Here is a 13,463-nt window from a genome sequence, read left to right as displayed (position 1 = left end):
GATGCAATTATCTTAGCTTCAAAATGATCTCCCATAGAATCCTAAACTTAATTAGAGCTAGATAAACGAGTTCAGAAAATGCTGTTAACTTTTCAATATACTAAAAGAGACTTTATACTTCATCTATATTCAAATTACATTATGTTTATTACTGCTTTTGCAAATTTTAAATTAAATTGTTGTGGGAATCGAATTAAATGAAACCATGTTGCAATCGATTTTAAAACAACAACAACTCGGTCAACAATCGCCCTCTGGCTTCTAATACCACACGGTAAGCCTATATTCTTTAATTTAACATTTTATTTCTTATTTTCTGTAATATCTTTGGCTTGGTTACATTATCGTCTAATTGCATCGCCAGCATCGCGGAGAGGCAGCAACGTTGACTCTGACGTCGACGTCGACTGCGACTGCGACTTGGACGTCGATGCTCGTGGCATTTTGGCGCGTCAACAAACGAGCCGCCAACGCCGTTGCTGCTGCTGTTGTTGCTAAAGACCCAGGGTTCAAGACTCTCCACCCACCCGACCCGCTCAGCAAAACCTGCAAGAGGGGAATCAACCGCCAGCCGTTTCATTCATCATTTTCTCGTTTAGTGACGCGCGTGCCTCGTGCGGTCCAAATCGACGGCTTTTCTTGTTGTTGTTGTTGTTATAATATTTTTCACAGATTTTTAAATTGAGACGTCATGATCTGGCTCTTGGTCATGTTTTTGGCTCTGTTCATTTTTGGGTTAAGACTATGAGTACAACATTTATTGTTCGATAAGGCACTCGATCATGCAAAGCTAAATTCTATGTACATAAACAATTTTTCATAAGAATCTGTTGGTTGTTGTTCGTAACTTAACTAATTCGAATACTACGTAAGTCAGTTCAAAAACTAGTTGAAATACAAATACATACAACATATGCAAATACAACCATTGTACGAATTTAAAATTAGGTGTACATTAAAACTCCAGCAGGCTCGGATATAAAAAATCCTGTCAAACTTCATATAAAATAAACTTTGCCATTAATTTTTTTTTTTTTCTTATATGACAGGAATTTTTATTTCCTGGCCTGCTGAAGTCAGGACTTATGATTTAAATATTTTTTTAAACATATATAAAGTAAATTTTAAATATATAAAAAATCTGCTTTCATGTGTTAAAATTGAGTTGAATCATTTAAAAAATGTGCTTTAATCAATGAAGTAATATTTTTTGGATTTTATAATTTTCTCTTATTATACAATTTTTCGTTTTGTTTTTAAGTATATCCCAAAATTTGGTTATTCGAAATTCTATTCACTAATTTAAATTCTTTATTTGTTTTCTAGAACTCCGATCTTTGATCGCACTTGTATTTGATATTAATATCTAATTCTTTTAGTTCCGTATTCAGCCTACCTGTAAAAAAAATACGGATTAATTCTTCATGTCGTTTATACTGTGAAGCAGAGCTGTTGCTCTCGAGATTATTTTTTCAAAACATTTTGATTAAGAAGTACTATGAAATTTATTTACAAAGCAGACTTTATATATATTAAAAAAAAAAAAAACAATTATTTAAGTTACAAGTAAGAAGAGCCTAAAAGTGTTTTAAAACAATTACAAATATATTTAATATTACCCTAGAGCTGACTTAGAGCTAATACAAATAATTATTTGGTTCATGCCTTTGGTGCATTCAATTTCAAGCGATTTACAGACTTATCGTTAGATGATAGCCCGAAAGCTAAGTATGTACAGTATTTTATTTGGCGATCAGCTGTTGTTATCGAGCCACTATCGTTATCGATCAGTTAGAAGTGATAGCGCGATTGCTCCATATCGGAAGCATCCTCCTCCTCCTCCTCGTCGCTGGTGGAGGGCGGCGTCTCCAGATTGGCCACATCCACATCCAGATACTCCTCCTTAGCCTGGAGCAGCTTGTCCATGTACTCCACGATCTCCGTGAAGGGCGGACGGGCGGTGGCATCAAAGTGCCAGCACTGTCGCATCAGAATGTATATATTCATGGAGCATTTAGCCGGCTTCTCCATGCGCTGACCGGACATGAGGTAGCTGTAAAGTTCCTCGGCGGACATAATAGCCGGATACGGTTGACCACCAAATGTCATGATCTCCCAGAGCAGTATGCCATAGGACCAGACATCGCTCTGGGAGTCGTAGAACTTCTCCTGCAGCGACTCCGGCGCCATCCATTTGATGGGCAGACGTCCATTGGTGTTCTTTCGATAGTAGTCGGTGCTCTGTATATCCCGGGCGAGTCCAAAGTCAGCAATCTTAAGCACATAATCATCGCTGACCAGGACATTTCGTGCCGCCAGATCGCGATGGATGCAGCGTCGTGAGGCAAGGTAATCCATGCCACGTGCTATTTGATGGGCAAACTTGATCAGATCCTTCTCGGTGATCACGTGCTGTGGCGTGGTCGGTGGTGCCGATTGTGAGCATTCCAGCTGTTCCTTGCTGAGTGGTCGATTCTTGTAGAGAAAGTCCTTGAGATTGCCGTGTGGTGCGTACTCCACAATGACATAGAGAGGTCCGCTCTGGCTGCAGCAGCCCAGCAGATTGATAATGTTAATGTGACGTCCGATGATCTTCATGACCTCCATTTCACGCACCAGGCTGGCAATATCGTCATCCGTATGACCCTCCTTGACCATTTTGACCGCCACAATGGCGTTGTTCACCTCGGCCATGACGACACGCCCAAAGGCGCCTTCGCCGAGTGTCGCGCCCAGCACGAGTTGATTGCGAGCCAGCTCCCAGTTGGAGTCCAGGGGAAACTCGTACTCATTGAAGGGCACCGGTTCATTGCCACTTTGGAGGACAGTGGTGCGTTGCTTCTCGATCCGCACCACTGGCATAATCATGGTGTCCATGGAACCGCTTGAGTCGCCACCACTCGATGGCTTATAGATGATGACTTTCTTCGTCCATTGATGAACCGTTTCGATGCGTTGCTTGATCAGCTTCTCGTGCTTCATCTTCCGCACCGCATATGCCACAAAGGCGATGCAAATCATGATGAGCAGCCCGATCACCATGATCCCAATGGCCATTGTGGCATTCTCTCGAACCACACTGCTAAGATTCACCTCCAGCAACTCCTGTCGACTACTCGCCACTCGCACATACGCCTTACTTGTGGACTGCCCCAAACTGTTGCTCTCGATGCAGGTGTACCAGCCCTCCTGAGCCTGCGTGACATTCGTGAGCTCCAGCCGATCCACATCCTCGGCAAGAAGAGTGCGATTCGTGTTGCAATCGTTGCTGCTCTTGCAGGACACAAAGATCCAAGCCTTCTTACTCGTTAAGTCCGACAGATATTTGCACTCCATTTGGCCGCTTTCATTGACCAGCAGCGTCAGGTTGGCGGGTCCTTTGAGGAGGATGGGCTTGTGGTTGACACGATCGCTGACTATCAGATTCATCGCGTGGGAGAGACAGCCGAGGGGATTGCACAGTTTACAGGAGTATTGATCGCTATCCTCCGGCACAAGGTCCTCCATGATCAGTTGCCATTTAGTCCTGCGGAAAATGCCATAAGTGCGCGTCAATTCGGTGCTCCCATTGCGATACCAGGTAATCTTTGGCTCTGGATTTCCCACCGCCTGACAGTTTAGTGATACGGATGACCCCGAGGGTCGGGTGTACAGTCCGCTGATCTTTTTCAAATTCCTGAATCGAGGTGGAAACTGTTCGGCAGTTTCATTGCCGCTGCCGCTGCCACTGCCACTGCTGCCTGCCCCAGCCCCTGTGCCACTCATCTTGTCATCCTCATCCGCGTCCAGTCCATCATCATCTGCATTGACATTGTTCACGATTTGTGAAGCATTCGTGGCGACTCCGTCCTCATCCTTGCTCAGCTCCTGTGAATTTGCTGGCGATCGTAACGCTGCCGTCGACAGGACGAAGAGCGCCAGAAGCAGCAGCAGACAGCGGGACATGGTGCTTGCAACGTTGTGGCAACAACTGTTGCCGCCACACGATCTTTGGTATCTATTTATTTTTGTAACTCTGCCCCTAAGTGACACTTGGGCTCTCGGGTCTCCGGTTCCTGTCTCTCTTTCCAAGCAAATGGGGTTGCGCCTCAACTTCAACTTCAATGCAACTGCAACTGCAACTGCCGCAACTTTGTGTCTCTGTCGCATGTGTTATTCTCGTTGTTGTTGTTGTTTTTTATTCACCGGAAATCCACTTTAGCTGAGAGAGAGAGCGCACGCTACACACTCCCTCACTTTACTCTCTGGCAGATCAGTGATCTTCTAGTACTATGTTGTTTTTTCTGTTTCTAATTTATAGATGGATATAACAACAGTTGCTCAACTTGATCGTCAGCAACATGTGTGTGTGTGTGTGTATGTGTGTGTGAGCGGCGCCTTTTGATCTGAATCGGATGCTTCGGATTCGGATTCAGATTCTGATGATCACCTTGCCTTTTGGGTAACGGAAATACACTTCCCAAAAATATTGTGCACTCATGGGCTCTTAATTATTGTCGCCTGTGGCTTGTGATTTATTCAGCGCGTTGATGGATTTATGGCAGCCATGTTTGCCTCACATGTCACTCCCTGATCTGATCGTCGTTTTCGTGGGCGTGGTGCATTTCCTAGATCACATGTGTATATATATAGCTGCTGCCTGGTTGACTGCAACACCTGGAAAAATGCATACTATTAGATTTATGCTTGTTTCCGTTTTTCAAAATATATTTCAAATATTAAACTGCAGATACCCTCTACTTAAATAACCTAACACATTTTTTTACTGATTTAAATGCAATATATAAAATCTAAATATATGTAGGCCTTAGAACGTAATTGTAAATAAAAATTTTTAATTTAATACGATTGGTATTGTATTTTGAAAATAAGTTTTACCCACAAAAATACTCAAAACTTTTATAAGTGAGATATGAAACACATTAATTGAATGCTTGTAGCAGACTATTTTAGTTGATTTTAATCGGGAATTTCAAACTGATCCATTGTAGACAATGCATTACTTTAGCAGCCACCTCAATTGTTAGGGTATAATGACGTAGTCATTGTGACATTCTGCATTCAAAGGGAGTTCCAGGCAACACCAAAGAAGTTCATTTAGTATAATTTATAGATACACATTTATCAGATCGCACGCAAAAGCACGAGAGCACGTAAAAGACAGCCAGAGATACATATACTTAGCCAGGAAAAAACATGTAAAGGGTGAAAGATCTACAATTAAACTGTATCTATGTAGCAAAGTGTAAGTCGCACATCCGCTTTGTGTACCGGAAAATGCCAATATATATTGAGTTCAAATCGATATTTGTTTTCGCATTTTTCGCCATTTTCCTATTTCTTTTTTGGCAATACACCAAAATACTTTCACACGAAACTCGTAAAAATTATCGATTTCGTTTCCCTTGTTTATAAACATTTCGACTGAAAAATGTATGTTATTGGTTAATTGCACTTCGTTCCATTGTATTTTTTTTATTAAATTAAATTAAATTAATTTCAGTGCTTCTCAATTAATTTCAGAGCTCATAACTGTGATTCCAACTGATTAAAAGCCATTTACATTTTGGCGAGCTTCAATTAAAATGTCGCGCACATTTCCGCTGGATTTATTTTTTTTAGCGCGTGCTATACAAATTGAGTTTAAGAAATGAGATCACGTCACAGGACTGTTTATTTAGGGATCTTAAAGATTAAAAATGTTATTTATAAGGAAAATAAAATTCAGAAAGCTATACAACCAAAGGAAAAACTATTAAATAATAAAATGACTCAAAGTAAACAGCAAAATAAATATTTTTTTAAAAAAGACTTATGTGTTCAAATAATAAAAAGAAAATATTTACATTAAATCACAGAAATAAAAAAAAATTCTGTTCTCCTAGGAGATAATTTTAAAATTTTACTACAATATATGATATTAAATTTTTTTTTACTTATTAAGTTAAATGTTCGTTTTCACTTTTCCCACTTTGTATATAATTAATGCACTAACTTATAATATTTCAAGACCGTTTGGGTTCTTCATAACGTGGTACAACTGTAGCTAGCAATCACAATGTTTTTCACAATTTTGTAAGCTATGCGAACTCAGAAACAGTTGGGGTATTACCAAAGATAAAGCCCGCATAAAATTTAAAATAGTTTAACAGTTTTTATAGGGTAATCACTGTGGCGGGGGGGAAGAGAGGTGTTTACCTAGAAGTACTCGCAATGGCACAGTCACATACAAATACACATACACGTACACAGGCTACAGCTGCATGTAGTTCATTTAAATGACAGCTACTTTTTCGATATTGTTCTATTTTTTGCACAAAAACACAGATACATTTAGAGATGCACAACAGAGCGAAAGAGTGACAGAGAGCAAATGATCGAGATAGAGAGAGCGAGAAAGAGTGAAACTGTAGGGAGAACAGTAAAAGTCTTCTATATAATTTGTTGTGTTGAGGGTGCGATATAAATTGCGATTATTCTCCGATCTTTTTTACAGCGCGCTGCTCGACGTTGTGAATTTCAGCAGCGCCGTTTGAAAACTGTTCTAAATTCAACAGAGACGAAACTTTGTAGCACCATTTACCAGAGGGCAGACACAGCCACAGATGCTCCTACGCTCGACAACAACAACACCAGCAACAACACTAACAACAACTGACAACGCGTCCTACTCACTGTTACTTCCACTGCGACTGCGACTGCGCCTCAAACGACTCAATTTAGTGGCCCTGCTTCCACTTTTATGTTTTTTTTTATTTTTGCCGTTAAATTCAATGTATGTATGTATTCGTAGAGCACAAACACACTCAATTGTGCATTGGTGTGTGTGTGTGTGCTGGGTATTTTTGCCGGGTGGGCATTCAAATCGTCGTCGATCGTTGCCTTCGCTTCTCCCGCATCTTTTGCGCCTTTTCGCTTTCAGACAGCCTTAATTTTTCACATATGCGTGTCGATGCACTCTCTCTCTCACTCTCTCCCTCTCTCTCTCCGTCTACATATCCCTCACTTACTCTCTCTCTCTCTCTGCCCCTCTATTATAATATTCTCACTCCCGCGGTTACTCTCGCTTAATTAAAACAGACACAGTCGCTCTAAAAGTGCTCTCATCTGATCTTTTCAGCCCACATCTGTGGAACAGAGGCAACCGAAATTAAAAGAAATTAAAAACAAACAGTAAGCAAGTCAAATGAAGGACTATGAAATACCCTGTAACACATTAATTTGCCATATTAGACTTTGAGTTTACACATTTACCTGTATGTTAAAAATATAATTTATAAACACTGGTTATATCCAATGGAATGCCATTCTTAGTCTTTAACTATTTTAGTAAGCATACTTTCATATCGTTCTTTCATTTAAATTTGCATATTTTACAGGGTATCAAATTTGTTTAATGATATTCCCGCTGTTGGCCGTTTCCTTTTGCAAAGAGATCGTTGGATTCGTATTGGAGTTTACCCGTTCCAAAGACAAGGAAAAATATTGTTTTTGAGTCGCATTTGGTGCGCTATTGTTGTCATTCGAATTGAGGGACTTCTCTCAGAGGCATCGTCTTTGCCTCGCCCTGTCTGACATGTGGGCACATCATCAACATCCAGGGGCGGGACAGGGTCTCTCTGACTTTACCTACAATAGCCTGTGCCTGCCTGCCTGCCTGCCTGTTTGCCTGGCTGTGACTTGCCTCAATTTCTGTTTGCCGTTCGTGCCACATGTGTTGCATGTGTTGACGGCGTCTGTTTCTCCACGAGTCGCACGAGTCGGGGCCATGCACATTCGGAAGGGTTGCTTACCACGAGTTTCCTGATCACGTCAGACCCACAAAAGTTCTTACTACCGATGCCCCGTTCTGACCTTCGTACCCATTTAACAATATAATATATTTCCTGCTCGGACCAAAAATAGACACATGATTTGCACTATTTGCCAAATAAACAATAATTTTCTCTCACCTAAACAATTGAGCAAGTATTCCAATTTCAAAATTGGCCAGCAAACTTTTCAAGTTCAAATCAACTTAAGCTACAAGAATTTCATATATTCGAAAATAAATTTGATGATTTAATTACAATCGAAGTGTGCAATTCGGATTGGTTCGTTGCATTTCACATTAAATATGCACGCGAATACGTGAGTTCCCGAAGGTTATGAACTAAATAAATAGCTCAGGTGTGTGAATGTGCGGGTGTTCGGGTGTGCGTATGTACGTATGTGTAAGCGATCTACCCATCGGGTAGCTAAACAAAGTGTTACAGCTCAACAAAAAGCTAAACAAATGGATTTGTGACGATCTACAGTGAAATGGAACAATCCAGCGACTGCCAAAAGCAACAAAACAGAAGCAACAAGTAATAAATGTGTAGGCAAGACTAGCACGACTACCAGATACTCTGTAGAGAACTACAATGCATCTATTCCAGAATTTTTAGTTGCTTATTTTTCTTTTAATTCGCTTGGGTCTATCGCTACCAGCTGTTACTTGAATCTATGCATTAATTATTCTGCACAAATATATATATGTATGTATGTATGTCTGCAAGAATCCAAAGCTTTTTCAAATAAAATGCGATTGTGATATGTAAATAAGAAGTTGTTGGAATTAATGAAAACTTTTTTAGTACGGAACAGCTCGACTGTAAAGTCGATTGTGAGTTGATGATAACTAATCATATCCAATTGACACATTTTATAGTTGCAGGGTATGAAAAACAGAAGCACAGAATGTGGCGTAAAGTTGCGCCGACAGTTCAGACACATGCGAGTTAACTTGTACAGACAGATAATTTAGAAATGTTTGTTTATGCGGCGAGAAAAATATTGCATGTTCATATCTGTAGTGCGGGAATAATGCCGACCTCTCAGCCGATATGTGTTGATAAACAACACAGAAAACTGTGGAAAAAGCTGAAAGATAAAGTTGAAAATTTCATGGGAAAAACCAAATAACTAGCGGTAATTTGTGTTGTGTTCCAAAAACAAAATAAAAAGTGCTTTCAATTTGGTCATAAAGCATAAAATTTGTGGCATGTGCCGTGGATGGGGAGGCTAGATGTGGAGACCCCTTCCACAAAATGGGTTGAAGGGGCATAAAAGCAGTTTTGATAATTGAACGATTGACTGCGACGAAGGCAACACGCAAATTGGATGGGACCACAATAAAATAGTTGTTGCTATTTGTTTACCCCATAAAAGCAGAACAAAACGAACGGGTTAAAAAGTCAAATTGCTGTGCGGTCAATCAAAAAGTGGTCTAAACAAATAATTTGCGCAATTACGCAAAGCAAAGCATAAGTAATGCCAAGGAGAGGAGACACACAAAACTATCTAAAATAATATAACAAGAACATGTACTAAAAATACGCAATGTATAGAAAGAAACTTACCTCAGAATTGAGTAGATATTGCAAAATGTCGTATCCAATTTGTGTCACGATTCACGTAAATAATATATTATATTCTTTCTATTTGTTTTGTTTTGGTTTTTCTGTTTCTGTTTTTATACTTTATTTATGTTATTTTTCAGCATTTTTCGCGCTCCACTTTAAATTCCAGAAATATTTCCGCGGCACTCGAGAAAACCAAATGCACACTTGACTCTGTTGAAACACACACTGCATGGAAAGGAACCACACAAAGAATTCTATAAAATGTTTATTGCGTACGTGTATTTAGTATTAATAATTGTTTTGGTTTTTATTGTTATTGCCGTTGTTGTCGATCCAAATAACGGTACTCGTTGCCTTCATACGATTCGGTTCGGTTCGATGGGGTCTATCGTCGGATCGCAACTGAGAATTATGCTCAGCGCTCGACAAATAAATCTCTTCAATTAAATGAGCCCCAGAATGAAACGAATTCAACCGACAACCGAGTGTGCCACTGGCTGCTGTTCAATGTTCGTCCCCTCAGTGAGTATTTTGCTGAAATAACTCGCGGCACAGACCTCTTCATAAACAACACACATTGTATAACCCACTACATGAATATGAGGGGAGAGCGCAGTGTGTGTATGTGTGCGTGTGTGTGTTGTGGCTGGCACACACATGGTGCTGGTGTGTATGGCGATGCTGTGCGGCCTTCCCTTGGAAAGTGAAATGTAATTGAGCGTTTTCTAAATTTATTCAGAAATTGAGTTTAAAACTGAACTCAACTGAAATGAGAATGAAATGGAAAAAGAAATCGCTCAACGGACAATGAAAAACTGCAACTGCGATCTCGAAAGTGTTGCATAGTTTTGTGCTCAAACAAAAATTCAATGAATCGAAATTTTAAAGGAATACGATAAGCAAATTAGATCTGCGTGTTGTATTTAAATCACAAAATTGATTTGAAATTATGAGAGAGTAAAAAGCAAATATTTTAAAATAATAATAATATCAATAAATACAAAAGAAAGATCAGGAGCCATCAATCTGATTTAATATATTTAAATTAGCAATTAAATTAAATAAAAATAAAAATTTTAAAAAAGAAGAAAATTAATAGCCCAAAATATTAAATTAAATTCATAAATTAAATCTTCAGCTTATGTGCTCTTTAATAAATCGTATTTGTCGTAGGATAAATAGTTGATAGAAGACGCACCGTGACAAGTATCAGTTTGTTGGCTTTTGGGCTTGTTTGGGGGCACATTAATCAATTGGCTAACAAGTTCTTTAAGCTTGTCACATGCTTCACGCCGCATTCCGTCAGATATGAAACGCCAAGTTATATGGAAATGGGATTCATTAGTTGCCACAATGCGGCCACTAAGTAAGTTAACAGTTATTAATTATGGCCAAGTCGCATGCCCAGTAGCCAAAAACTACAAAATTCGGCAGTTGGCAGAAGAAAGAGCACTAATGAAAAGACACTTGAAGATCATCAAAGAACACACGCTGAGATCCCCCCAAAAAGACAATGGTCAATCGTCAAAGGGTTTGGCGGAGGCACTTAACAATACATCAAATATAAAAGAGGGAAACCTTAGAAAAATAAAGAAAAACTGAAAAACAATTAACGATTATTGGTTGTCAATTGTGTGGAGGCCCCGCTTAGTGCCAAATGGCGTTACGCATGACTGATTAATTGATGGCTAGCTAGTTAGTGTCTACCGCTTACACTCATCAATATTGTTTTTTAATTTCTTTTCAATACCCTGCATCCATACAAATTTCTTAAAAGTAGGGTGTCAATATTTATAATTTTATCACTCAGTATTTTAATAAGTATACATACTTTTACAATAATAATCCATTTAATAATAAGTACATACATTAACAAGCTTAAATAAGTGAATCTCAATTTAAAGAGAAGCTAATCTATGGAAAAATCGTTAAAATTTTATCATATAATTCATTTTAATATTATAGAAATGTTTGTAAAATTACCACGAATACAGGGTATTTCTTAGTAGGACTGCCTTAATTGTACTTCCACTTTATTTTGCATTTAATATGCGTTTGTTTTGCGCCAGTTTACGGCCTCGTAAAGCGAGTAGCACCCCAGCAATGTACGATCATAATACTTAAATTTTATGCACTCAACTTGCAACTCATCTGTGCAGCGTGTTGCAGTTGCAGTTGCAATCGTAGTCGCAGCCGGCTCTCCACTGGCTTCCGTATGTTTTTCAATTTGGCCAAAACATAGGCCAGCAAAGTTGTTGGGATTTCGTACATAGATATAAATTTTGAAAATTGGCCCAACTCAGCCTGAGAGCAAGATGGGAATTGAAAACGGGATCGAACCGGGAAAAGGGGACAGTCAGATGGTAAGGGAGCGGAAATGAGAGGGGGATAACTGCATATGCCACTGACATTGGCATCTAAGCGAGTTTGCGACACGATCATCGAAGATCGGCGACGATCTCGTGCAGCGCAACCAAACAGCATAAAGTTAATTGCTAATATGATTAATTGCACATTAACATGAAGTTTTATTGCCAATTATATGCAAAATATGCCACGTTGCCAATTGCTACAGTTCGAATTGCATCCATGGGAAAACTCAAGAAAGAAAAAAAAAATAAAAATAAAAGCGACAACCACACAGAAACGATCGTGTTCGTCTTAAGGCAGTTTGAATATTCAACAAGCTTCTAAAATGGCAAACATATCGATCGATTAAATTTTTGATGAAGTTATGAGTTAAGTACGTATAGAAATCTGGATGTTAGATGACTTAGAATCGAAAAAATATCAAATTTTTTAGATGTTAAAAATTTAAATGCAGAATTAATTTAGAGGTCAAATCATGATCAAAATGACATTCCGCTTGAAAATCGGTCAATTTTTGATGAAGTTACGAGAGATCAAAATTTTTGAAAAAATGTCAAGGGGTAAGTATAGATATCTGGATGTAAGATGACTTAGAATCGAAAAAATATCAAATTTTTTAGATGTTAAAAATTTAAATGCAGAATTAATTTAGAGGTCAAATCATGATCAAAATGACATTCCGCTTGAAAATCGGTTAATTTTTGATGAAGTTATGAGAGATCAAAATTTTTGAAAAAATGTCAAGGGGTACGTATAGAAATCTGGATGTTAGATGACTTAGAATCGAAAAAATATCAAATTTTTTAGATGTTAAAAATTTAAATGCAGAATTAATTTAGAGGTCAAATCATGATCAAAATGACATTCCGCTTGAAAATCGGTAAATTTTTGATGAAGTTATGAGAGATCAAAATTTTTGAAAAAATGTCAAGGGGTACGTATAGAAATCTGGATGTTAGATGACTTAGAATCGAAAAATATCAAATTTTTAGATGTTAAAATTTAAATGCAGAATTAATTTAGAGGTCAAATCATGATCAAAATGACATTCCGCTTGAAAATCGGTTAATTTTTGATGAAGTTATGAGAGATCAAAATTTTTGAAAAAATGTCAAGGGGTTAGTATAGAAATCTGGATGTTAGATGACTTAGAATCGAAAAAATATCAAATTTTTTAGATGCTAAAAATTTAAATGCAGAATTAATAAAGAGGTCAAATCATGATCAAAATTACATTCCGCTTGAAAATCGGTTAATTTTTGATGAAGTTATGAGAGATCAAAATTTTTGAAAAAATGTCAAGGGGTTAGTATAGAAATCTGGATGTTAGATGACTTAGAATCGAAAAAATATCAAATTTTTTAGATGTTAAAAATTTAAATGCAGAATTAATTAAGAGGTCAAATCATGGTCAAAATGACATTCCGCTTGAAAATCGGTAAATTTTTGATGAAGTTATGAGATCAAAATTTTTGAAAAAATGTCAAGGGGTACGTATAGAAATCTGGATGTTAGATGACTTAGAATCGATAAAATATCAAATTTTTTAGATGTTAAAAATTTAAATGCAGAATTAATTAAGAGGCCAAATCATGATCAAAATGACATTCCGCTTGAAAATCGGTTCAGTTTTGATCAAGTTATGAGAGATCAAAATTTTTGAAAAAATGTCAAGGGGTTAGTATAGAAATCTGGATGTTAGATGAC

At 38.1% G+C, this 13,463-nt stretch overlaps 1 protein-coding gene across 2 annotated transcripts; it reads right to left on the bottom strand.

The window, feature by feature from the left end:
- Window positions 1-288: 288 nt before the first annotated feature.
- On the bottom strand, window positions 289-9,798 carry LOC117790709 (fibroblast growth factor receptor homolog 1). Of its 2 annotated transcripts, none has more exons than XM_034630243.1 (2): window positions 9,384-9,798; window positions 289-4,656 (listed from the first exon to the last, which is right to left on the bottom strand). In XM_034630243.1, the coding sequence occupies exon 2, from the start codon at window positions 4,147-4,149 to the stop codon at window positions 1,792-1,794; it is 2,358 nt and encodes a 785-aa protein (XP_034486134.1). In that variant the 5' UTR covers window positions 4,150-4,656; window positions 9,384-9,798; the 3' UTR covers window positions 289-1,791. The 2 variants fall into 2 exon arrangements, with proteins under 2 accessions (XP_034486134.1, XP_034486135.1); XM_034630244.1 differs by lacking the exon at window positions 9,384-9,798 and adding an exon at window positions 6,199-6,727.
- Window positions 9,799-13,463: the final 3,665 nt, after the last annotated feature.

This window comes from Drosophila innubila (assembly GCF_004354385.1).
Source record: "Drosophila innubila isolate TH190305 chromosome 3R unlocalized genomic scaffold, UK_Dinn_1.0 2_E_3R, whole genome shotgun sequence".
NCBI classification, from domain to species: Eukaryota; Metazoa; Arthropoda; class Insecta; order Diptera; family Drosophilidae; genus Drosophila; species Drosophila innubila.
The sequence above is the reverse complement of the archived record's forward strand: the minus strand, read 5'-3'. Positions and strand labels throughout refer to the sequence as shown.